At 40.0% G+C, this 24,491-nt stretch overlaps 1 protein-coding gene across 1 annotated transcript; it reads left to right on the top strand.

Annotated features, from left to right (window-relative positions):
* The first annotated feature begins 1,857 nt into the window (after positions 1 to 1,857).
* CHORDC1 (cysteine and histidine rich domain containing 1) lies at positions 1,858 to 22,715 on the top strand. The gene is made up of 11 exons (XM_026651664.2): positions 1,858 to 2,017; positions 6,145 to 6,194; positions 8,681 to 8,737; positions 10,083 to 10,243; positions 12,364 to 12,467; positions 14,107 to 14,165; positions 15,673 to 15,743; positions 16,227 to 16,332; positions 19,099 to 19,218; positions 19,910 to 19,972; positions 20,790 to 22,715. Exons 1-11 carry the CDS (start codon positions 1,954 to 1,956, stop codon positions 20,940 to 20,942), a joined length of 1,008 nt encoding a protein of 335 aa, XP_026507449.1. The 5' UTR covers positions 1,858 to 1,953; the 3' UTR covers positions 20,943 to 22,715.
* The last annotated feature ends 1,776 nt before the right edge of the window (positions 22,716 to 24,491 follow it).

The raw sequence follows: 24,491 nt of genomic DNA, 5'->3' as shown, positions 1-24,491 counted from the left end.
GGGGAGCACTAGGAGCAGTCCTTAACAGTACTGATGAGGAAGTGCTGGCAAATAAAATTAATGCAATGGGAGCTAATATAAAAGATTTAGCTACTACACCTACCAAGGTATCATTCAACCAATTAAGCTCTCTACAATACCAGGTGGCATGTATCCTAGAGGAGTGAGAGCAGTCCCAAGAAAAAGATCACCGTCACCTTTTGCTGGTTGTCGTCACTCTTCAAGCTAATGTTTCTCTGGCTATGGCATGTATGCAAATGCAAGTGTAGATAATTGATGTGGTAAAATATATGATCCATGATGGCATAAGTGGGGTATTCCTAATAGAAATAAGAAGCATTATTTGGGAAAATTCTACCCAAACTGAAAGGGAGTTACAGTCCTGGTGGAAAAAGGTAAATTTCACCTATAGCAAGGAGTCAGAAGAAATCAGTCTTTGTTTTGCTCATGTCAGAGTTAGAAATAGCATGAGTCTCCCTCATTACAGCTTTAGGCCTCAATATTAATCAGACTGTGATGGAGCCCATAAATCATAGAATGTGGGTTGTAAAAGATAACCAGAAATGGAAAACAGTGGAATTAGAATTGTTTAGAGGAATCTGGAATTGGATATGAATGTAACTGAAATGCCCTCCAGTCATAGGATGTGTGTTTGGAAACAACGAAAGGGAAATACCATTATCTATTAACCCATTTGCAAATAATGACTCTATGCTTGTGTATATAGGTGATCACTGCATGTGTCTTAAAAGCTGGTGTCCTAAGCTTCTTGTAAACTACATGAAAAAGTAGCTCATGATCCTCTTGAGAATAAATGTTTTTGTTCTGCTGTAGCAATTCAGGGATGCGACCTTGAATTTAAAGTGCCTGAACTTAAAATATAATCAGTTAAAAGTGACATAGACTTTGTATTCTGCTTTAAAACTGGTACCCCTTGGAATGGATTTAAAAGTTCTACAAATGTTGCTTTGTAGATTTGCAGTATTTTTTTAAATTTTGGCACACAGCAGCTGGTTGCCACCAGGTCACATAATCTTTCAAAGCCTAGAGAAAAAGCTAATGAACGGGGCTGTACTTTATTACAGAATCTGGCCCTCTGGGTTCAGCCATCTATGAGTTAGTCTGTCTCTAATATGAGCCATCTCCGCCGACAGCACTTAGATCTTATTTCGAGTTTGTATGAGATTTTTTCATAGACTCTGCCCTCAGCTATTCCCCACTCTACTTTCCTTCTCCCTCTCTGCTCCTCCCTTTCTCCCCTTTACTTCCTCCACTCCCTGCCAGGGGGAGCCGGCCAAGGGGAGGGGGGCAAGGCTACTTTCCCAAGCCAGGGTGAGGAGCTCCCCACTGCTGTTAGCAGGAGAGGGGGCTGTATTCCCTGCCTCCTCACTGCCTTAATTACCCCCGTGTCCTCCCGTTCCTTCCTGCCCCGGACAAATCTGCTGCGACCTGCCAGTCTCCCTTCCTACCCCCTTTGAAACGCTCCTCCCCTCCCTAGCCAGCGTTCCTCACTGCGCACGCGCTCTTAGTCCCGCCCCGCTAGCGAGTTCTCCTCCTTGCTGCCAGTTCTAGCCCCTCCCTTTAGAATCCCCTGTCGTTCCATTCCCCCTGCGGCTACACATCGCGCCTGCGCACTTGTCCTCCTTCCCAGCCCCTCCCTCTGGCAACTCTTCGCTGCCCCACCCCTTAGCGTCTGTGCAATACGCCTGCTGCGCCTGCGCTCCCCTCCTAGAGCCGGCCCTTCGCCCCGCCCCCGAGCTACTACGCGTGCGCTAAACCCCGCTGCTTCTCGTTTTGTCCCGAAATTTCGCGAAGGTTTCTGAAGGTTCCGCTCGGCTTTTTCCGGAGAGACTCGAGAGTGAGGCGGAGGCCTCGTCCCTGCCCCGCCGCTTCCTGTCTCCCGGCTCGTTGCTGTTGCCGGCTCCGGTAACCGGCGCTTCGGCTCTGCCCGCCATGTCCCAGCTCTGCTACAACCGGGGCTGCGGCCAGCGCTTCGACCCCAGCACCAACACGGAGGGTACGAGCCGGGGCGGAGCGGGCTGCGAGGCGTCCCCCTGCCGCTGTGTGCCTGGGGGCTCCTGGCGTGAGGTCTTACAGGGGTGGGGGTGGCGGCGTCCCCTTGGGTTACGGGAGGTGATGGAAGGGGGCTGGCCAGGGGAGCCCAGGGGGGAGCGGGGGCTGTGCTGTTGTGTGGGGGGAGGAGTCGGGGGGGCTGTGCTGATAGGGGAGGCCTGTGAAGTGGGGTGCTGTTTGTTGGGGGGAGCCTGGTAAGCACGGGGGGAGAGATGTGCTGATATTGGGAACTTGGCGGGTGGGACAGACAAATAACACAAGTATGTAGGGACAAAGTTAGAAAGGCTAAGGCACAAAACAGGATTAAACTAGCTAGATACATAAAGGGTAACAAGAACACATTCGACAAATACATTAAGAGCAAGAGGAAGACCGGGGACAGGGTAGGTCCATTACTTAATAACCGGGAGAAAACAATAACAGAAAATGTGGAAATGGCAGAAGTTCTAAATGACCTTTTTGTTTCAGTTTTCACCAAAAAAGTCTAATAGCGATTGGCTGGCTAAAATAGTGAATTCCAGTGAAAATGAGGTAGAATCGGAGGCTAAAATAGGAAAAGAACAAGTTAAAAATTACTTAAATAAATTAATGTATTCAAGTCACTAGGGCTTGATTAAATGCATCCTAGGATACTCAAGGAGCTGACTGAGGAGGTATCTGAGCCATTAGCGATTATCTTAAAAAAGTTACGGACAACAGGAGAGATTCCAGAAGACTGGAAAGGGGTAAATATAGTGCCCAGATATAAAAAGGGAAATAAGGACAGCCCAGGGAATTACAGGCCAGTCAGCTTAACTTCAGTAACCAGAAAATACTGTAGCAAATAATTAAGCAATCAAACACCTAGACACATAGAAGGTGATAAGTAACAGTCAGCATGGATTTGTCAAAAATAAATCATGTCAAACCAACCTAATAGCCTTTGACATTGTAACAAGCCTTGTGGAGGGGAGGGACGGGGTGGGGGGGTGAAACGGGGGGGGTGGTTGATACTGTCTCGTGACCATCTCATAAACAAACTAGGGAAATACAGACTAGATGGTGCTACTATTAGATGTGTATATAACTGGTTGGAAAACCATTCCCAGAGAGTAATCATCAGTGGTTCACAGTCAAGCTGGAAAGGCATATTAAGTGTGGTACCACAGAGATCAGTTCTGGTCAATATCTTCATCAATGACTTAGGGCTGGTGTCATTCAGACGTGTGAAAAAGACATCCCCCAAGTGAGGTAAGTTACATCGATCTAAGCGCTGTTCACACCAACGCTATGTCGACGTAAGACGCTGTCCCACCAACATAGTTTCTGCCTCTCGCAGCAGCAGAGTAATTAATCCGATTGGAGAGCACTCTCCCGTTGGCATAGCATGACTACAAGACATGCTACAGCGGTGCAGCTGCATCAGTGCAGCTGTAGCGCTGTGGTGTAGACTTGCCGTTAGATAATGGCATAGAAAGTACACTTATAAAGTTTGTGGACGATACCAAGCTGGGAGAGGGTTGCAAGTGTTTTGGAGAATAGGCTTATAAGTCAAAATGATGGACAAACTGGTGAAATGGTCTGAAGAAAATAGGATGAAATTCAATGAGAATAAATGCAAAGTACTCCACTTAGGAAGGAACAATCAGGTGCACACATACAAAATGGGAAATGACTGTGTGGAAAGGAGTACTGTAGAAAGGGATCTTGGGGTCACAGTGGATCACAAGGTAAATATCAGTGAAGAGTGTAACACGGCTGCAAAAAAAAGCAAACATCATTCTAGGATGTATTAGCAGGAGTGGTGTAAGACACGAGAAATAATTCGTCCGTTCTACTCCGTGCTGATTAGGCCTCAACTGGAGTATTGTGTCCAGTTCTGGGCTATACATTTCAGGAAAGATGTGGACAAATTGGAGAAAGTTCAGAGGAGAGCAACAAAAATGATTAAAGATATAGAAAACATGACCTGTGAGGAAAGATTGAAAAAATTGGGTTTGTTTAGTCTGGAGAAGACAAGTGATGTTAAATGAATCCAATTTTCCCAAAAGATTTAATGTAAATGCTGGGGGTTAAGTTCCAAGGAAATTATTTTGGGGCAGACAAAAGGTATTATATCCCATACAGTACTGTACTGTGGTTTGGAAGTGCCCCTGTCTTACCTCACACAGAGGCAGCCCGCTAAAGGCAAGGACCCTAGGAAGCACCTTCGCGGCGGCGGCTTCCCCCAGCAAAGTCGGCAACTGTTCTCTGGGGATGCTCCAAGCCCTCCTCTTCCTGTTCCCGCTCCACTCCAGGCCCACCTCTTCCCACCCCCACTCCACCTCCTCTCCTGAGCAGCCGCATCCCCGCTCCCCCCAAAGACCTAAGCTGTTTGGCAGTGGGGGAAGCGCTAGGAGAGAGGGGGAGGAGGCGGAGAAGAGGAACTTGTGCAATGCTCCCTTATAAAGTCGCTGCTCTTCCACAGAAGCTTACAAACAGTGAACAGAGCAGGGAGCCAAACGACGTTATAAGGGAGCATTGCACAAGTTTAAACGAGTATGTTCCCTAATTGAGACATAACTTTGAAACAACATTAAGCGGGAGGACTTTTATGTACAGTAACTCCTCATTTAAAGGTTGTTACAAGAAGTTAGGAGAAAAATTGTTTTCCTTAACTTCTGGGGATAGGACAAGGAGCAATGACAGGTTTAGGTTGGACATTAGGAAAAACTTCCTAACTGTCAGGGTGGTTAAACACTGGAATAAATTGTCCAGAGAGGTTGTGTATCTCCATCATTGGAGATTTTTAAGAGCAGGTTAGACAAGCACTTGTCAGGGATGGTGTAGATAATACTTAGCCTTGCCATGACTGCAGGCGACTGGAGTGGATGACTTCTCAAGGTCCCCTCCAGTCCTATAATTCTAAGGCGGGGGCTCACCCATCTTGTTTCTCTAATATAACTAGGACTGACTGGGCTACAACAACAGTGCATAATTGCAGTGTAGACATACCCACACGTAACAAGTGGTCAGCCGGTTCTGCACATGGCCTGATTATATCCTTGTGTCTCTTTCATCAGTGATGTCCTGAGTTGGAACAAAGCAAAGGATACATGCTGGCTGTAGCTAGTTCATGGGATATGAAGCCTTTGGCTTCTAGGACACAGACTTGGATCTGGTTCTGTTTGTCCATTTTAGAGTTTGTGCAGTGAGGGAAACTGATGCTTTATCCTATGATTAAGGTTAAGATTTTGTCTGTTATTTTTAGAAAAAGTCATGGACAGTCGCAGGCAATAAACAAAAATTCACGGAAGCTGTGACTTTTGCTAAAAATAACGGGAGGGCTGACTGCTAGGCAGGACTGACAGCCTGAACCCTGCCGAGGAGGGAGGGGAATCCAGCCCCCCCGGCAGCTGACCGCTGTGGGGGCCCTGGCTTATAGATTGTGATCATGCCACCTCTTAACTTTCTCTTTGTTAAGCTGAACAGATGGAGTTCATTGAGTCTTTGGCTATAAGGCATGCTTTGCAATCCTTTAATCAAGTTTGTGAACACCAGATAAGATTTAAGGCAGTGTGGAACCTTAGGTGCCTTTGGCTTAGGAGGATTGAATCCATCTCCCAAACAACTGTAAATAGTCATGTTGAGTGTTGCAAAATTGAGTTGAGAATGGACCAGGCTGACATTTGTCTCCCTTTCTACTGGGATACCAGTTAAGGTTAGCTCTATATGAGTGCTGATCATGGTCCCCAAAAGATCCCCTAATAAATGTAGTAAAGGTAATTTTATTTATGTGCTTATATTGTGGTGTATATGGCCAAAAAAAAAAAAAAAGTTTCTACCTCAAGGAACTTAGTCTAAATAGGATATCTATGGCTCCATATATACTCTCTGAATACTTGTTCTGTCAAGTCTGAATTTGCTCTCCTGGGGAGTTTTCTTCAGTTTAAAAGAGTAATGGGAAAGGGGTGGAAGGTGGAGCTCATGTGCAATGTGAGATTCAAATGTGTGGAGTTCTGGCTGTAATTGTGTTTAGATTAATAGTTGCAGGGTTTTTTGGTTAATTTAATTTGCATTTTCAATTAGTACGGCATTTTTCTTTTCTTTCAGATTCATGCACATATCATCCAGGTGTTCCAGTCTTTCATGATGCTCTAAAGGTGGGTATGCCAGGATATAGGTAGTGAAAGGTTCTTTAAATCCTTAGTGTCTTTGAACTGAGTCAATGATGTAGCAAATGTCCTTTCTCTGGAATTCAATCAAAACCCCCCTGGAAATGGCATTTATCCAAAGTTGAAAAAGAAACTGAATATTGGCTAGACTCAAGCAATAAGTAACAGGTACATTGTTTGACCACTCACTGCAGCAGGTGATTATTATTTTTCTATTATTAATCTCAAACTGAGCATGTTGTTTAAGCATTACATATCCTATATCATTTTGTGACAAATGTATTGCCTTACCACAGCCATGTAAAAAGCACTGCATGTAGAACTGTTTTTGATTATAGACATTTTAGAATTTCAGTACACATAATTTAAAATTTGTTATTCTTTGTATTCTTTTTGCATTTTAAAGAAAATTATGTCTCTCAAAAACTGACTAATACAGTTTGGAAAGGTTAGACCTTTTTCTCAATAGTCTCTTGTTTATATCAACAGTTCTTAAACTGTGATCTGTGGATCATTGGTGGTCCAGGAAGCATTTGTTGATGGCCTGCAGGGAACAGGCTGGTCATATGTTGTTGATTCTCCTCAATTTTGGAAGTAGTTTCATTAAGACAGCAAAAATATATTAAATACTTTTATTTGTCCAGGTAAGCAATTAGTGTAGTCGCCATGGAGATACTGTATGGAAAAATCTGAGAATCTTGGCTTGTATAAAGGCCAAGGTCTTCATTAAGGAATTCTGCCTATCTGATGCTAAATGAAGTTAATGTGAAGTTTGGAGGAGGCAAAATGATAGCTTTAAAATATTGACTGCAAGAAATAAGGAATGAAAAAAAAAAACCATAAGAAGAACATCTCAAACCTATAAGGTTCGTGAATTTGTGAATGATTATACAGTGTGGGAGAGGACTTGAAAAGAGACTGTCTGGCATCAGCTTGCTATAAGGAAGAGGTGAGAAGCAATAGTTAGTCCCATGAGGAGAAGCCAGAAGGTGGAGGAGTGGAATTTCCTCAAAACCTTCCTCTTTTCCAATTTTGTGCTGAGGCACCATCAGAAATGGCCGTGATTGAGAGGAGAGATGTGCCCAAGATAACTATTCCTTGGTAATGATAGGAGTGAGCAGCATAGCTTACTAGCTGGCTATGAATAGCTATTGAAAAATTGATTGGCTGAAGCTGAATACCAGAATTTTAGACAGAAATAATATCCAAGAAAATATCCAGAATATTTACTAACGGACAACTTATCCTAAATTCTCAATTAGTGAGGGTCAATCTACACTCATTGCTATATTTGCTTTCCACAAGCTACTCTTAGTATAACTCTTTACGAGTGATGTACCCAAATATTTGGATGCTAATATTTTAACTGTATCGCTAAATGTATTAACCTATATTTGGGATATTGCAGATTATGTACTATATATATATATATATATATTAATTATGATTTTTAAACCAAACTTTGTACTTTTGGATAATTTAGGCATTATAGATGTATAGACACTCTTTCTTTAACCTTGTATTAGATAATTTTAACATTAGCTTTAATAAAAATTTTAAATCAGCACTTGTTACAAAAAAACTACACATTCTGTCTCCCTTTTTTCTTCTCCCCTCATTTCCTGGTCTCACTGAAAATTTATAGTGAGCCCCATTGGGTATAATTTTCCTTCTAATATGTGTCCTAAATAACCTAAACAATACATGCTGTCTTGCTGTTCACAATATATTGCCTGTGTAAAGGATGAATGTTTAGAGGAAACAGGGAGCATTATTTTGCAGTAGTTCAAAGAAAGAAAGTGTCTCCCATCGTCATGTCTCTTAATCTGCTGCAGAAATACATTGTTAGTCAAAGTATCTTTTGTAATACCAAATTAAAGGTTCTTTGAGTTTCCAGATAAGTTGTTTTGTGTAGTGCAGTAAGATCTGTTTCTCTAGCATCAGGACTGTCTCATCTGATATAATAAATGTTGGTTTTGAGTTGACCTAATTTGAGCAGATGACTGTCTAAATCAAAGATGACACTAGAGAAGGGGGAATGAAGGAGGCTGACATAAAATAGGTAGAAGTCTTTACATTTTCAAAAATACAGAGATGATCAGCAGTGTTCAAGGGAGAAGAGAGTGTTAAGACAGGGGTTCCCAAACTGGGGGTTGGGACCCCTCTAGGGGTCATGAGGTTATTAAATGGGGGGGGGTCGCGAACTGTCAGCCTCCACCCCCAAACTCGCTTCAACTCCAGCATTTATAATGGTGTTAAATATATAAAAATGTGTTTTTAATTTATAAGGGGGGTTGCACTCAGAGGCTTGCAATGTGAAAGGGGTCACCAGTACAAAAGTTTGAGAACCACTGTGTTAAGACTGTAAAGCAGCATATGCTGGAAAGAATTATCACTAACCTTTTGCTTCTAATAAACTGTTACTGATAAACTGTGTTTGCATTTCTCTCATTATTTTATTCCAAATTTTATAGGGCTGGTCATGTTGTAAGAGAAGAACAACAGACTTCTCTGACTTCTTAAGCATTGTGGTATGTATTGGTGATTTTTTTTTTTTTAATATTATTGCAGTTTATATAGCTTATCTGTTATGCTATCAAAAATGTTTGGTATCAAAAATCATAGAATTAGATGTTACATTAAGCAAATTTTTAAATGGATACATCTTGTTAAACCAAAATTATTTTGAATCAAACAGAGTGAAGCACGGCACTCTTTCTCCTTGTGGACTACTTAGATGTTAAGTTTCAATTTCTAAATTTCAGAAATTTATTAATTGGTTCTGTCAAAATGCGTTTATAATATTATAAAAATATGAGGCCAGGAGAAGAAAGGAGGGTGTTTTTACACTCATTTGTCTAAATCAGAGGTTCTCAAACTGTGGTCCACCGACCACCAATGGTCCACGAGCTCCATTCAGGTGGTCTATGGATAGTTCCCTCTAAGGTGCGCACCTGGGTGGCCCCGCACAAGAGAATGAAGGGCCACCCACCTAATTAGTGGAGCTGTGCAGGGTGAGAAGGGGTGGGGTGAATTTGGGATGTTCAGGGCTGCGTCGGCCAGAGAAAGAGGTGACTTTCCCCAGCTCCAGGGCTGCGGCTCTTGGGGAGAGACGGCCCTCCTTCTCAGCCCCGGCTCGGGGGCTGCCACGGCGGGGGAGAGAGGGAGAGACCCCCCCGCCTTCCCAGCCCCAGCTCGGGGGCTGCTGCAGTGGGGGAGAGAGGGAGAACCCCCCCTCCTTCCTAGCCCCAGCTTGGGGGCTGCTGCGGCGGGGGAGAGAGCACATCTGTTGCATTAGAAAGGTAAGACTGCTGATATTAAAATATGAGTTGTGTGCTTTTATCTGGAGAACAAAAAAAGTGGTTGTTTTTTTTGTTTGTTTTTTTAATATGGTGCTTTTATAAGGCGCTTTACAATAGTTAGCCAACGGTGCAAACAACATTTGGAAAGATCATTAAGTGGTCCGTCAACACCCTCAGCGATTTTTAAGTGGTCTGCGGGGAAAAAAAAGTTTGCGAACCACTGGTCTAAATCATAAACAACTAAAGAGATTTTGCTCAAACTTTAAAAAAAAAAAGAAAAAAAAGCCTCTTAACAAGTGTAGAACACTTCATATAAGTGTTCCAGAAAGTTTGTTTATATATCTGAAAACCAGGAGATGTGGATGTTAATTAAACCATTTTTCAACTTTAGTTATAGCATTTGTTGCAAAGCAGCCACTAGAACTGAGCAAAGGGTGAAGGATGAGGGTGAAAAATCAAATTGCATTAGTTCATTAAACTTGGATAATAGTTTGTTTTTGGACTTTGCACATGAAGTGGGTTTTTTTGTTTGTTTTGGGTTTTTTTTCACATATGTTTCTGTCATCTACAACAGGGCTGTACAAAGGGTCTCCATAATAGTGAGAAACCCCCTGAGCCTGTGAAACCTGAAGTCAAAACTACCTCTGAGCGAAAGGAGCTAGCTGAACTGAAACCTAAATTTCAGGAGCATATAATTCGGGCACCAAAGCCAGTGGAAACCATTAATAGGCCAAGGTACGGTATATTGAACTGGCATTTGTGCCAAATTTGTTTCCAATGGCTAACTTAGAACTTGTTTTGGTTATTGCCATTGATTTTATTTGGAAGGTACTATGGTGACAAGCAGCAGCATTAAATCTTAAAATAGATATCCTAACCCTTCATTTTATATTACATAATTACATAATTATTATATTACATAATTTTCAAGTGGACATTAATTTATTAAGTCAGATTTTTTCAAACCTAGCAATGACAATATTTAAATTACAGCTTTTGGTTTTATATGGCATCTCTTATACGAATTAATTCAAAATATTTTAGTTACATGCTGTGGAAGCATAGGCAAATGAAATGACCATTGTGTACTTGAGAATAGCTTGTACAATGTCTTGGTAGGATAATTGGCAACAATATTGAAGTTATTTCTAATTTTGATCTGGACTTGCCTGAAATATGGACATAAAGGGCCCTTGGTTAACATCTATTCTGAAGGACAGAAACATAGGACAGAACCCCTCAGTGTTGTCATTGTATAGGAGCCAAAGTCTAGTGTGGAACTTTGTGGTCAAGAGTACTGATAACTGAGCTATATTGACATATATTCCAGTAAGAATATCACTATTTCTATTTATTTCTTAACTTTGTAATCAGACCTTAACACACACAATGAGAAATTAAACACATACGTTAGTTACATTTGTCAATTTAGCATTCTGCCACAAGAAGTAAAGCCACTCTACCAAATCAAATAATGTGACTTTTATCTAAATCACTCTTAACTTTCACCTCAGGTTCCTTAATGCCTGTGATTAAAATATGGGCTGTGTCTACTCTTGGGTTTCAACTGTTCTGTTCTAAGATACCTTCTTGTAGATAAGGTGACAGATAATACAAATAATAAATGTTGTCATAGTGCCTAGGAGCCATAGAGAAGGAACAAAACCCCATTGTGCTAGGTGCTGTACAAACACAGAACAAAAAGACAGACCCTGCTCCAAAGATCTTACAACCTAAGTGTAAGACAAGACAATATAGGAATACAACCAGATCGGGAAGTACAAGGAAACAGTGAGATAATGTGTTAGCATAAGCAGTGATCTCAGCACACTAGTGGCTTAACTGTTGTCAAGTTTTTGTAGGCATTATGGCAAAGGAGAGTTTTAAGGAGTCTAATGAAGTAGCTCTGCAGATGTTTACAGGGAATTGCTCAAGCATGAGGGACAGCATGGGAGAAAGCATGAAAGTTTTTGTTTGAAAATTTTCAAAGTCTGCTAATGGAGGATGGCCTCATGCGCCTATTGGAGGCAGGAGTCAACATCTCATTATTGAAAGAGAATGGGGAGAGGTCATGAAGGGCCTTGAAAATGAAGACATGCAGCTTTTGTTTGATATGATAAAGAAGGGGGAGCCAGTGGAGAGATTCAAAGAGGGAGTGACATGGGCAAAGCGAAGGGCTGGGTAAATGATCTTTGTAGTAGTGTTCTGAAAACATCTTTTAGGGTACAGCTGCTGTGTGATCTTCTGAGTGTAGCCCTGGCTAGGGTGACCAGATGTGATGAAGAAAATATCGGGACACCGGGGTGGGGGGGCAAAAAAAAAAAAAAAGCTGAGTGATCCTGGCGGTGCAAAATATCGGGACAAAAATTGCGTCCCGACCAGGGATTGGTCGGGACGTGGGACAAACAGCTCAAAATCGGGACGGTCCCGATTTTATCGGGACGTCTGGTCACCCTAGCCCTGGCTCTAATAAAACACCAAGATTGGGAATCTGAGTCACATATAGCAGCTGAAGTCCCTCAACATAGAGTACAGATATTGCCTTTGACAACTCTTCTAGTTGATTTTCCCAACCCACTAACATCAATTTGGTCTTGACTGAATTAAGACTCAGCCAGCTTGCCATCATCAATTGTACTATTTCATAATGAGATTTCATTCTCTTCCCTGGAATTATCTTGCGGGGAAGGTATTTTGTAGTGGCTGATTGAAATGGCTTTTTTTTTTCTATGTCATGTCAGAGTGATGGTGAAGAGTATTCTAATTTTGTCACAGCAGAGATTTGAAAGATATCCCTTGTCATATTACATAATTTATTTTGACCAAGATAACATGAATACATTTAAATATTTTAGCCCAGATGAGCCAATGACAAGTTTACAGCTGAAAGTATCAGCTTCCCTGAAACAAGCACTAGATAAACTGAAACTATCATCAGAGAATGAAGAAGAAAAAAAAGGTAAGAATCTGTACCAACAAAATGACATGCCAAAGACACACTTGTTGCCATTAGATAAATGGTAGAATGTCTCACATGCGAGTGTTTCAGAATTAATGACTTTACAAAGGTATTCAAGAACCACATATTCCAGCAAATTAGTTCCACAGAAGGCAGCAATTAAATTGAAACTGACACCAGGAGAGAAACATGTTTCCTTACGCAGTTTATTCAAACCATCAATGGTGTGTATTGTATACACTTACTTCTTACTTCAGGAAGTTAGGTATTTGTTATCCCTGGCATATTTTTCCAAACAGTTTCAATGGAAAAACTGTTTTCACTTGGAACAATAGACATTCCAGGTAATTGAAAATAGATTGACCCAGATGATCAAGATTGGATGTCTTTCTAAGGGCAGGTCTACACTAACCCCCCAATTCGAACTAAGGTACGCAACTTCAGCTACGTGAATAACGTAGCTGAAGTTCAAAGTACCTTAGTTCGAACTTACCTCGGTCCACACGCGGCAGGCAGGCTCCCCCGTCGACCCCGCGGTACTCCTCTCGCCAAGCAGGAGTACCGCAGTCGACGGCGAGCACTTCTGGGTTCGACTTATCGCGTCCAGACAAGACGCGATAAGTCGAACCCAGAAGTTCGATTGCTCGCCGCCGAACTACCGGGTAAGTGTAGACCTACCCTAAATGATATTTTCTAGGAGGAGTTTTGGGGGAGTTCTATGGCTCTATGTTTTAGAGGAGTTCAGATTAGATGGTCAATGCTCCCTTCTGGCCTAGGAATTAAAATTGTATGGTCTCTTTGTAGATGTTCCCATATTGTTTACTCCGAACTAAAGCCCTCTTTCCAAGGGAAATGGCCCTGCCTTTCTAAAAAAAAATTCGTAGAAGTTCTAGTTGTCGAGATAACGTCTACTAGGACTGCTATTTTGGCTGTTTTAAAAATCTATCACAATTAAATCATTGCATAATAACTCCAAAGAGGATGTATGCGATATATAATGTAAAGAAGAAAGTCCTTTAATTTATCAACAAAACTATTAATTTAAATACTGGAGAGTTTTAAACTCTGGGATAGCCCAGTATCAAGTAATTATATTTCTAATATGGTAGCACTCTATACAACATAGCCACAGTTTTCAGAAAGAGGAGTTCATATTAAGGCACCTGCCTGTGGGTGTCTCCCGCCCCCCCCGCCCCCCCCCCCCCCCCCAAAAAAAGTGCTGAGCAGTCATCAACTCCCAATAACCTCCAGAACTGCTTGTGTAATTCCTCCCTGAACATTCCAGCATGCAAGGCAAGTGCACCCTCTTCTGTGCTCCCTTATGTGGTGCACAATGCTTCCCTCAGCACACCAGCTCAGTGTGCAGATATAGAAGTGTATTGGGGTCATGGTCCTGTCTGATCTCTGATCGCATTAGGGAACATATAGGAAGTAGTTTCTGTATGTATTTCTGACAGGTCTTTGTGTAGGGTGCAGAAAATGAGGGATGCTCCTTGTACTCTTTCACCTACCACCTATGGACATGTGGAAGGGTCTGTCAGAATCTAGACTTTAACTTTAAGTAAACTAAATATTTGATATTTATAAAGTGGCATTTTTATATTTATAGTAAGGATATCTATATGCCTTAATTTTACAGAAGAGGACAGTGATGAGATAAAAATTGGGACGTCATGTAAAAATGGAGGCTGTTTGAAGGTAAATAGCTGTTTTATTCCTTCTGTTTACGGTAAACCTATAGAATCCTAAGAACATGAACAAGTCAGTATTTTAAAACACATTACAAAGTAATTAAGAGTCCAAACAAGGTCTACAAGTCTGAATAAATAGATACACCTTTCAACATATTCAAAAGGTCAAAATGTAGGTTCTTTTGGACCAATGAGTTAGTAATCTCAAGAGTTGAGGCCCATCACTGAGGTTTCTGGGCCCCAAATTAAAAAACATAGGAGTTTGTCAGTCTGAGCATCTCTGATACTTTAGTCCAGCAGTTAAAAATTAGGTGGAGTGAGGTGGTACCAAACTATGAAAGACTTTATTGATAAATATTTCAAATTTCTCCTGGCAACTAGTGAAGTTCTGCAGTCTATGCAGTACCTACTAATCGAACAATCTTTGCTACCTACCTGAAGAACACCATATTTTACACTTCAACCATAAAACCATTCTTCCAGTACCACCTAAATTGTCTCAGGACATATCTACACTGCAATTAAAAACCTGTGCCTGTCCTATGCCAACTGACTTGGGCTCAGGCTTAGGGGCAGTTAAACTGCAGTAAAGACATTTGGGCTTGGGCTGGAACCCGGCCTCTAGGACTCTGTGAGGTCCCAGAGTTCAGGATGCAGTCTGAGAGAGAATGTCTACACCGTAATTAAACAGCCCCTTAGCCTGAATCCCATGAGCCCAATTCAGCTGGCGTGGGCCAGCTGAGGGGTCTTTAATTGCAGGTTAGACATACCCTCACTTTTTCCCCTGACAACCTTCCATTGAACAGGAGGGATGCAAACTAAAAATCTGTAACAACCACAAGGTCTGAAGGATTCTTTGTTCTTTATCATTGAGGCTCTCCTGGTGAGGGTGGTGTTTGCACATGAGTTTGTGACCCTCTCCACTGGATTGCAGTACTGTCAATTGGATTACGAGGGACTGGTATTACAATAATAGATCCTCGTGTTGCTAAACACCTAGCAGTACATTGGGCTGCTTCCTTTTATGGTGCTTCATTTTGGTGACTTTTTTCCATCGGTGAATGACCTCATTTTAAGCTTGCAGTTTTTTAATAATGCACCAGATACATTACTTCATCACCTGTGTGTGTTTGTGTGTGTACATGCGCACACTTGGTTTACCTGTGAAAAATGTGAAAACAGAGTTGAATAGTTCTGGATTTCTCTTTAAGAAGAGGTTAAACTAGACTTTGAGTACTAATAGCGATACTATCCCGATATCTCAGAGTCAATATAAAGGATACTTTTAAAGCGGATGGGGGGAGGCACTTTTTATGAACATTGAATGAATGTCTCTATTTGAGTTTATTTTGCAGCATAGAGGAAGAAAGAGCCCATTTTTGGTTTGTTTCAAATGTATTAATACATATTGGTCAGTGTTTGCAATGTGTTTTGCTAATTGTTCTGTTCTAATAGTTTATTTTTTACTTCTTGAAAAGAGAGAAATCATTTTTAAAAAAATTGTGTTTCACCAGACATTTGAAGGACCACAGAGCACAGAAGAAATATGTATATACCATTCTGGAGTACCTATATTCCACGAAGGGTTAGTATTATGCAATTAATAGAATTTGCTTACATAAATTCTCTATAATCACTCTTTCTAAATACATATGCAGTTGGTTATTTTTAAAAGGAAAGATGTTTACACTGTTAAAACTGTTGATAGTGCTAAATGTTTCTAAATATTTGACTTGTGTATGTATTATGGCTAAGGTTAAGATTTTTTGTTGTGATTACTTTTAGTGAAAGTCAGGGACAGGTCACAGGCAATAAACAAAAATTAATGGAAGGCCGTGACCTGTCCCTGACTTTTACTAAAAAAAAAAAACCCTGACAAAATGGGAATCTCTGGGGTCCACCTGCTGCCCGTGAGCTTCAGGGTTCTCCCGTGGTGGCTAGGAGCTGAAGCAGAAAATGTCAGAGGTCTCTGGAAATCATGTATTCTGTGACTTCCACGACCTCTGTGACACAATTTTAGCCTCAATTATGGCTTGTTAAATTATTTTCTTTTAAAATTCCTTCAAAGGATGAAGTACTGGAGCTGTTGTAGGAGAAAAACTTCTGATTTTAATACATTTTTGTCTCAAGAAGGCTGTACAACGGGAACACACGTGTGGACTAAAAAGGATGCTGTAAGTAGTACTAACTTTGCCACTGGTAATTGGTTACTTAACTTCCCAGTCATTAAGAAAGTATGGTGCTGGGCTGAATTCCAGCTTTAGTTAAACAAAGACTAATAATTCCCCTACCTCCAGAATTATACAATTTCTCTAATATGTGTTGATGAGTGTTGGGAGCAGTTTAATGAGATCAATAATGGAACCAAAACTAATCTGAGTGAAATACTGTACTTGTTTGTATACAACCACACCTTTTATTGAAACATATATTGTGAAATAACAAAATAAAATAAACCCACTGTTTGTACGCATTGTCATATTTCTAAACAATTCTGTAAGGCTTTTTTAGGTGATAGACTTCCCAACCCAACACTTATAAATGTTAACGCATATGCTAACAAAGAGCCCCAAAAAAATTTCACAGAGAAACATCTTCCTAAAACTAGGACTAGAATACATTTAAATAGACTAAAATAATCTTGCTTGCCAAAATCTCATTCACACTGGATAAGCCACAGAAATAGCGAGTGTTCTAGGGCTGGGACTGGTGGGAATATTACTTTTCTATCGTCTCCAAACACCATTCTTACACTGGGTTTTATTTTGTTCTAAAGCATAGTGCGTTGCTTGGTTTGATTATTTGTATATTAGGACACAGAATGTGCTTTTTGCTTATAGCTGTTCCATAGCAGAGCTGGGAATAAACCAGACAGGTTAGTATGGACTTGTATTTTCCTTTGTTTTACTTATGGTAATATTTGAAGAAGTTGTGTGAGGATGCTACAAGACTAGAGTGGTGTTACACTATGAAACAATGTAGCTGAGCACTTTCAAATTTAGAAATACTATCCGGTCATGTTCTGCTCTTAGATGTGTATACTCAACTCCAGTGTCAATATCTTCTCTGCTCCTGACCTACAAAATAAGATCCATACAGTAAATGTAGCATTGTTAAAAGGAAGAAAAGAGGTGTACCTAGGTGCTATCTCTTCCCTTAGTCATTTTTTCCCCCCAAACCCACTTAATCTCTTGGAAACACAGAATTCTTGTCAGTTCTCTGTCACTTCCTGATTGTAACTGTATTCCTCAGTTTTTCTTGAAGTAGAAAAATGAGGATAAAAGGACTTGAGTGTGTGTGCAAGGGGGGTGGAGAAATCCCTTTAAAAGGAAAAAGTTAAACCTCATTTTTAGTTGTAGCAACTTCACTAAAATAGCTGGCTCCTAGCCCACTGGGGCTAGTAGCAAAATCATGTGTTTCATGGCAATCTGTATTCCCAGCTGGCTGGTCTCTGCTGTGGGAAGGTGGCTGAAATGCTGTCACTAATGCTTTCATACAGCCTAGCAACTGCCTCACTGGGCCAACCACCGTATATTAGCTGTACTAGATGCTCTAGTTCAAGATAGCTATGTTGCAATCCACTGGTCTGCAGTGCTGTGCTCAAACTTCTTTCCTCTTTCTTCCAGCAAAGTGTAAGTACCATTACCTGGGAGTCTAGCATACTCTCTCTTCTTTAACTTCACCCTCCCACAAAACAAGAAAGATGGGCCCCTGGGAAAACCTTGGTTTATTTCCCACCTGGTACCTCTTTCCACATTCCATCTCTCCCTGGGTAACTCTGTTTTTATTTCTTTAGCAAAGGAGTTGGGAGTCTGGTTTCCTTTCCTTCTGTCTAGAACAGAAAGTACCAAATTCAGGGAGCCCAGAGATTTCTTTTGTTTTTTTGTTTTTCTGTCATGCCATTGAATGGATTTAGTCTTTCCTTCTTCCTGGATACTCCTTTTTTAGTGTGTGACTTTCCTCCTTCCTTCCCTTGTCCCGTTCTCTGTACTCTTCCCACCAGTGGCCACTGTGGAGTGTTCTGTGACATATTTGTTGCAGCAGTAATATGAAGCCCTCTCTCCAGTGCCCTTTTACTGCCCAGTTCAAGTTTAGATAACAGGCTGTCCAGTCAATTACTGTGAGATTTTTCTCATTCCCACTAATACTTCCTTCAAGCATTAGAAAGGGTATGAATCTGAGCGTCTGATCTTGTACAATTGGTACTTCATAGATGGTATAAAAAATTCCTCTTCAGCTGGCCTCTGCAAATTTCCAATCTAGGAGATATGCCAATAGTATAGCTTGAACTGGTGGAGCGTTCTAGTAGTAGTGCCCATTGGAATGCTCTTGTATCTCTTTGGCTCTGACCTTCTAGAGGGTGGGGCTATATAAGGGATGGGGGCTGTAGTCTATTAGAAAGTTTTAATTCATGTCACTTCTATTTTGCTGGATGGGATGCCTCCCTAATGTTATAGGATGGAGATACTTGACAAGGAAAAACTATATACTAGGATAGTTTTTCTTCACCTGTGATACCTTCCGCCCCATTCTATTATCCTTACTTTTGTATATACATCTTTATATCTCTAATATTGTTAAGTTTTGAGTCTGCTTGTCCAATGATAGAGTTAAGAAGTGGCTCCTTGCTAAAGAGAGATTTCTCCACTGAGATTTTTTTACTTTTGCCTAGAAGGTAGATCTATAATCCTTTCTGTATGGAATCTTGATATGTAGTATGGGAGAGGACCCTCAAACACTTACCATTATGTAATTTTTCCTTAACGTTAGTAGGGTTCCTGCGCACACATCTAAATGCAGAATTTAATCCTGTACTAGTTACATTTATTCTCATTAAAATGTTGTCCTACATGACAATTTTCAGAGCAATTTTTTAAAAATGTATCCTGAATGTAGAGTTCCAATACTGTATTTTTCCAAAATACACCTTTGTTTTGTAGGGCAAAAAAGTAGTTCCATGTAGGCATGATTGGCATCAAACTGGAGGTGAAGTGACTATTTCAATATATGCGAAAAATTCACTTCCTGAACTTAGCCACGTAGAAGCAAATAGCACAATGGTGAGTATCTTTGTTTTATTTTAAATAAACAAATATTTCCTGTTTTTCTAAACTTGATGTTTAAATATAGCAAAATATAAATCGTTTGGATGTACTCTTGTGCATAAATATTAAAACACAATCTTTTTGCTCTTTTAAGGAAACAAGTAAAATGCTGTAACAGTCTTCTTCTGTGAGACATAATTCTTTTTGACAGTTTCAGTCTTGGTAGACTTGCAGGTTCCTAAGCATTTTGTGCCTTTTTGTTCCTTTAGACAAACTTCTTAAATTTTAAATCTTTACAAAACATCTTTTAAAAGTTTACATAATTTTATTACCAAAATATTTTCTAAATTTATATTCTAGGTTTTTAAAAGTAAGCAGACTCTCTCTTATGATATGTAGCTTCACAGATACTGCGTTGTGGTGCAGATTTTTACAATGAAATATTCTAATTTGTGATTCCGTAAATACACATTTTGGAAAATTGTATTGCCTAATACCGGCATCATCATTGATATCTTCTTCTACAGATACATCATGTTGCCACACGTGGCTCTGATCCTGCATCAGGAGCCATTTGCGCAGACCTCTGTTTGTGTGGAGTCCTGGTGACTTCAGTGATGTAGGATTAGGGTCCTAATGTCATACTTTTATTTTAAACTTAGTCACTTGACATTAATAAATCTCTTCTGTATTTTTTCTCGTTTAGCTAAATATCCATATTATATTTGAAGGAGATAAAGAATTTGATCACAGTGTGAAATTGTGGGGAGTAAGTATAACAACCTTGAATGTTTTGTTAAGACTTTTACTCAGTTTCATGCTCAGCCAAAGCTTTTTTCAGAATAGAATAGTTTTGTTTTTTTCTAAAACTACCACACTTCTACAGGTCTGGATTAACAAAAGAAGTTCATTTGTGCAGGATTTACCAGTCTAAGCATAATTGCAATATGAGTATTGCAGAAAACTTCTAGGGCCAGACCTTTCCAAGTATAGTTGCATGTAATTGCATATGCCAAACTTGTGCGTGCATATAGTAGCATGCGTATTCTACATACATATGCATGCCAGTTTCTCTCTTCACGGCTCAGAGGAGGGGTTCTTAATAGATGGACCACGGGTCAAATCTGGACCGTCAAATGCTTTTGAATGGTTTACTTAAAAAAATAACAATAATGATTATATTTTCTCTGGAGTTTGAACTTTGGCTATACCTTGACCAAGAAATTTGGACCTTGAGAAAAAATAATCTATTGCCCCAGCTTAGAGTGTAGGAAAGGGCTGAGGCTGCACAACTTTCCCCGGAACCCAGAGGCAACTGCACTTTAAAAGCTGATCTCTCCCTCCAGTGGACCGCTTCCTGGGACCTCGGGGGCAACTATGTTTTATAGATTTACTCCGTTTTTTTAATTTTGCAAATATTTGGAGATGGAACAGTCCTAGGTAAATTCCATCCTATACTGTTGCCAGACCCAAACATTTGGAGACTGCAAAACTCCCATAATGCGTGCTGAGCATATAGTAATTATTTACATATTTCCAACAGTCTTATTCCTAAATTTAAGTGAAACATACTTGTTCTGTTCCAGGTAATTGATGTGAAGAGGAGTTATGTAAACATGACAGCTACGAAGATTGAGCTCACTATGAGGAAAGCAGAGCCCATGTTATGGGCAAGCCTTGAACTACCAATACCTAAAACACAGCAAAAACAAATTGAAGATATTACAGATCAAGAATGAATCCTAAAGATATACACACTGTTTCCTGATTGTGAAAGTGGTGACTTGCTACTGTAATGCATTTCCTTTTAAGACTATTTTATATACGATCACTTTTTACAATACATCTTGCATTCCAGATCAGGGCAAGCACTCCGTTATGTAAAAACCTAGTGCTTGCCCTGATCTGAAATGCAAGATGTATTGTAAATTTATTGGAGCTCAGTCCACACTGTGCATTAACATTTCAAGCATCGTATTTGGACTGGAGCTACCAGAGTAATCGATGTTAGATTACATACGGTTTGCTATATATCTTCTTGTAATAAGGATACAAGATACGAGTCTATGGAATGATTAGCATGATTCCCATGGTCTAGAATAAACAAATTTGTTATTCAAACATCAGTAATAAATCCAGAAAGAAAGGTGCTACTCAGATTCTTTCCTTTTGTCTTGTGAAAGTGACAATAATGGCTGCATATTCCACTTCTCAGTGGTGAGGTCACTAGTTTTTGAAGGGCTCAGGTAGTTACTTGCTTTTTCACCATCTTGTTGTCTAGATCTGCTCTGAGCAGTTTTAGATTACATTTGGTAAAAGCACTGGTGCACTATCAACACTAGTACTGTTACCAGTAAAAGTGCAACGGCAGAAGACTTGCCAAAAAAATTGTTATAACTGGAGCCAAGGAGGGGAGGAGTTCATGAAAATTTCCCCCCACTACCACCCCCATTTTGATTTCTAAATTTTAAATAATCCTAAAACAAAAGGAAATGGAGCAAGGTAGTGGTTTGATAGCTTAGCCTTCCAGCTCTGGAAACCTACACATTAGAGACCATCTCAAAACCACTAAGCCAGTTAATGTAAGGGATTTTGCAAGGTCTCTAACACTTGTTAGCTACCACTCCAAAACACTCACAGTTGTTCATCCGTCTCAAAGAGGGTAAATATTGAAGCAGGAGAGGATAGTGTAGACGGTATTTGATGGGTTGGCTGAGCTGTGTAAGCAAGATTAATGTTTCCATGCAGTATGCCTAAATCTAGCTATTGAGGGATATTGTCTTTCTCGGAGTATTAAATTCACTAAAGGAAAAGTTTTAAAAGAAAAATTAAAGTAACAAGCCTCAATGATATACCAGTTTCATGTAAACACAACTGGATTATCCTTTTTTTTTCTTTTTTTTTAATTTAAAGATGGTTATTTAAATGTTTTTATTTTAAATTCTTTTGGTTAGTTTTCTTCTGGAAATACTAACAGCATATTTTTGATTTCAGTTCAAGGGTAGAGACCTTGCTGCCAAAATCCTGGGATATTGTGAAAATATGTGACTGAGCTCTAGGCCATAACTGATGCTGAAATTGCATCTATAAAAGTAAGTTCGGGGCTGTAATTAAAAAAAAACAACTCGATAGATATGTAGATCACTATTCATATCGGTGTGTGTAGGTCAATTTCTATCTAATTAAAACTTACCATAGAAAACTTTAAAGCCCCAATCCACTTTACAGACTCAGACTATACACTGGAGTTGGAAGGCGTAATGTACCAAGGGTCTTGGACAGGATCGTACTTGGTATGGCTAGCCTCTCCTGATGCCACAGCTACACTTCATGTGGGTATGTCAACTCAAGCTAGAAACTACACCTTCCAGCTCCAGGATAGACATACCCTCTCTCATGCAGGGACATAAGCAATTCACTGGGAGTGATATGACAAATGCTTGTAGAATATCAGGGTTGGAAGGGACCTCAGGAGGTCATCTAGTCCAACTCCCTGTTCAAAGCAGGACCAATCCCCAGACAGATTTTTGCCCCAGATCCCTAAATGGCCCCCTCAAGGATTGAACTCTCAACCCTGGGTTTAGCAGGCCAATGCCCAAACCACTGAGCTATCTTGATGCATAGTTATTTTTCCATCCTGACAGACCTGGAATGGGGAGCCAAAAGAATTTTTACAGTTGGCAAGATGGGAGTGTGTGGTGGGTTTATGTATATAACAGTGAATATGAGAAACATCTTCGAACGCTTAAGAAGCAAGGTAGTTTAACTAATCTTTAGGGTTTTTCATCTGGGCTTAATTTTTTTTACCTGTGTAGACTTGAGTTCAGGGTTCCGTCTACAGCAATACTTAAAGACATAACTAATGCTGAAAAACGGGTAGGAAATATAGAATAATGCATATATATTTACAGAGAAACTGCCTTAGTGTTTGAGGCTGGGACTTCCAAAGGGGCTGAGGAAGTTAGTTGCTCAACTTTGAAAACCCCAGCTCTAGGTGCTACACAAAATTATACAGTTAAAACAAGGCATAGATAAAAAGTTAATGTAATACCATGTAAAATGCCTTAAAGTAGTAGGGTCCAGGCTTTCAAAAGTATATACATGAAAGTACATCTGTATTCTTTGCATGTGGAAACTTGTGAGAGCTCATCAGGCATTGTGTGTACACACAAGTGCATGCTTTTCTAAGTCTAATATTGTGGCATTACTTACTTCACTGGAGGGAGTATTCTAGAGACCCAAACAGTAGATGCAAGTATACAAGCTATGCTAGCCATTCCTCTGCAACTCTACCGTCTTCATTGCTTTGTGTTAGGAATAGCAGTTGTTGCAAGACACAAGCGGAACTCTGAACTTGGATACAACAGGGACGAGCACTGCGTAACCACCAAAATAAAATTCTGGTTTTGGGTGGCAAGTCAATGTGCGTATATCTGTAATATAGTCTTGCACACATTCTGTTAATTTTCTAAATCTTGAACTGAATACCTGGGATTTTTTTTTTTTTTAAATCTTTGCAGTTCACTGCAGTATTATTAGTTGACGCATCATGTAAAATCCATTTTAGGGAGCTTGTGTCAGCTAATAAAAGACAGAATTGAGCCAAACTCACACTGATTGGAGTGCAGAATTTGGGTCTTAGCAATTATCTTCTTCACCTCAACCATGTTTATACTATGTTCTGGTAATACGCAGAATAAATTGGTGATAGCTAATGGCTTGAGGGAAACGCTAGTAAATATTCCACCTCTGCTCCCCTTTTGCACTCAGCCTGATAATTAGACTCTGAAACACAACTAAGAGGAAAGTCAGGCATTACTTCTTGTGTTCCGTGTCTTTAATAGAAAATTGTAGATCCTTCAGAGCTCGATAATGACATAATCAAATTTTTTCCATCAGTGTAATAGTAATAAATTAGGTTTTTTTTTTTTAATATTTCTGTTTAAGGAAGTTCAAACATAGTTCCTTCTCTTAAAATTAAAAAAAATAAGACTTTTATATATAATGATATGGTTTTAAGAATAAATGGGCCAGATTCTCAACTGGTGTAAATTGGCACAAATCCATTGACTTCCATGGAATTACACTAATTTACAACATCTGAAAATATAGCTTTTTTTCCCGACCCCTCTGCATGTTCACCCAGCAGCATATTATTGAGCTATATCATCTTTGCTTGAGAATTAGAAAATTTTGAACAAACCTTGCCAGTGTCCAGAAACTATCTTTGCAACACTGCAGATAAATTGTGTCTTCGAGAAATAGAAAGATTTTGATCTGATGGTTAC

The sequence above is a fragment of the Terrapene carolina genome, unplaced genomic scaffold (assembly GCF_002925995.2).
Source record: "Terrapene carolina triunguis isolate 2854851 unplaced genomic scaffold, T_m_triunguis-2.0 Scaffold97, whole genome shotgun sequence".
NCBI lineage: Eukaryota > Metazoa > Chordata > Testudines > Emydidae > Terrapene > Terrapene triunguis.
This window is presented reverse-complemented; position numbering and strand designations above follow the sequence as displayed.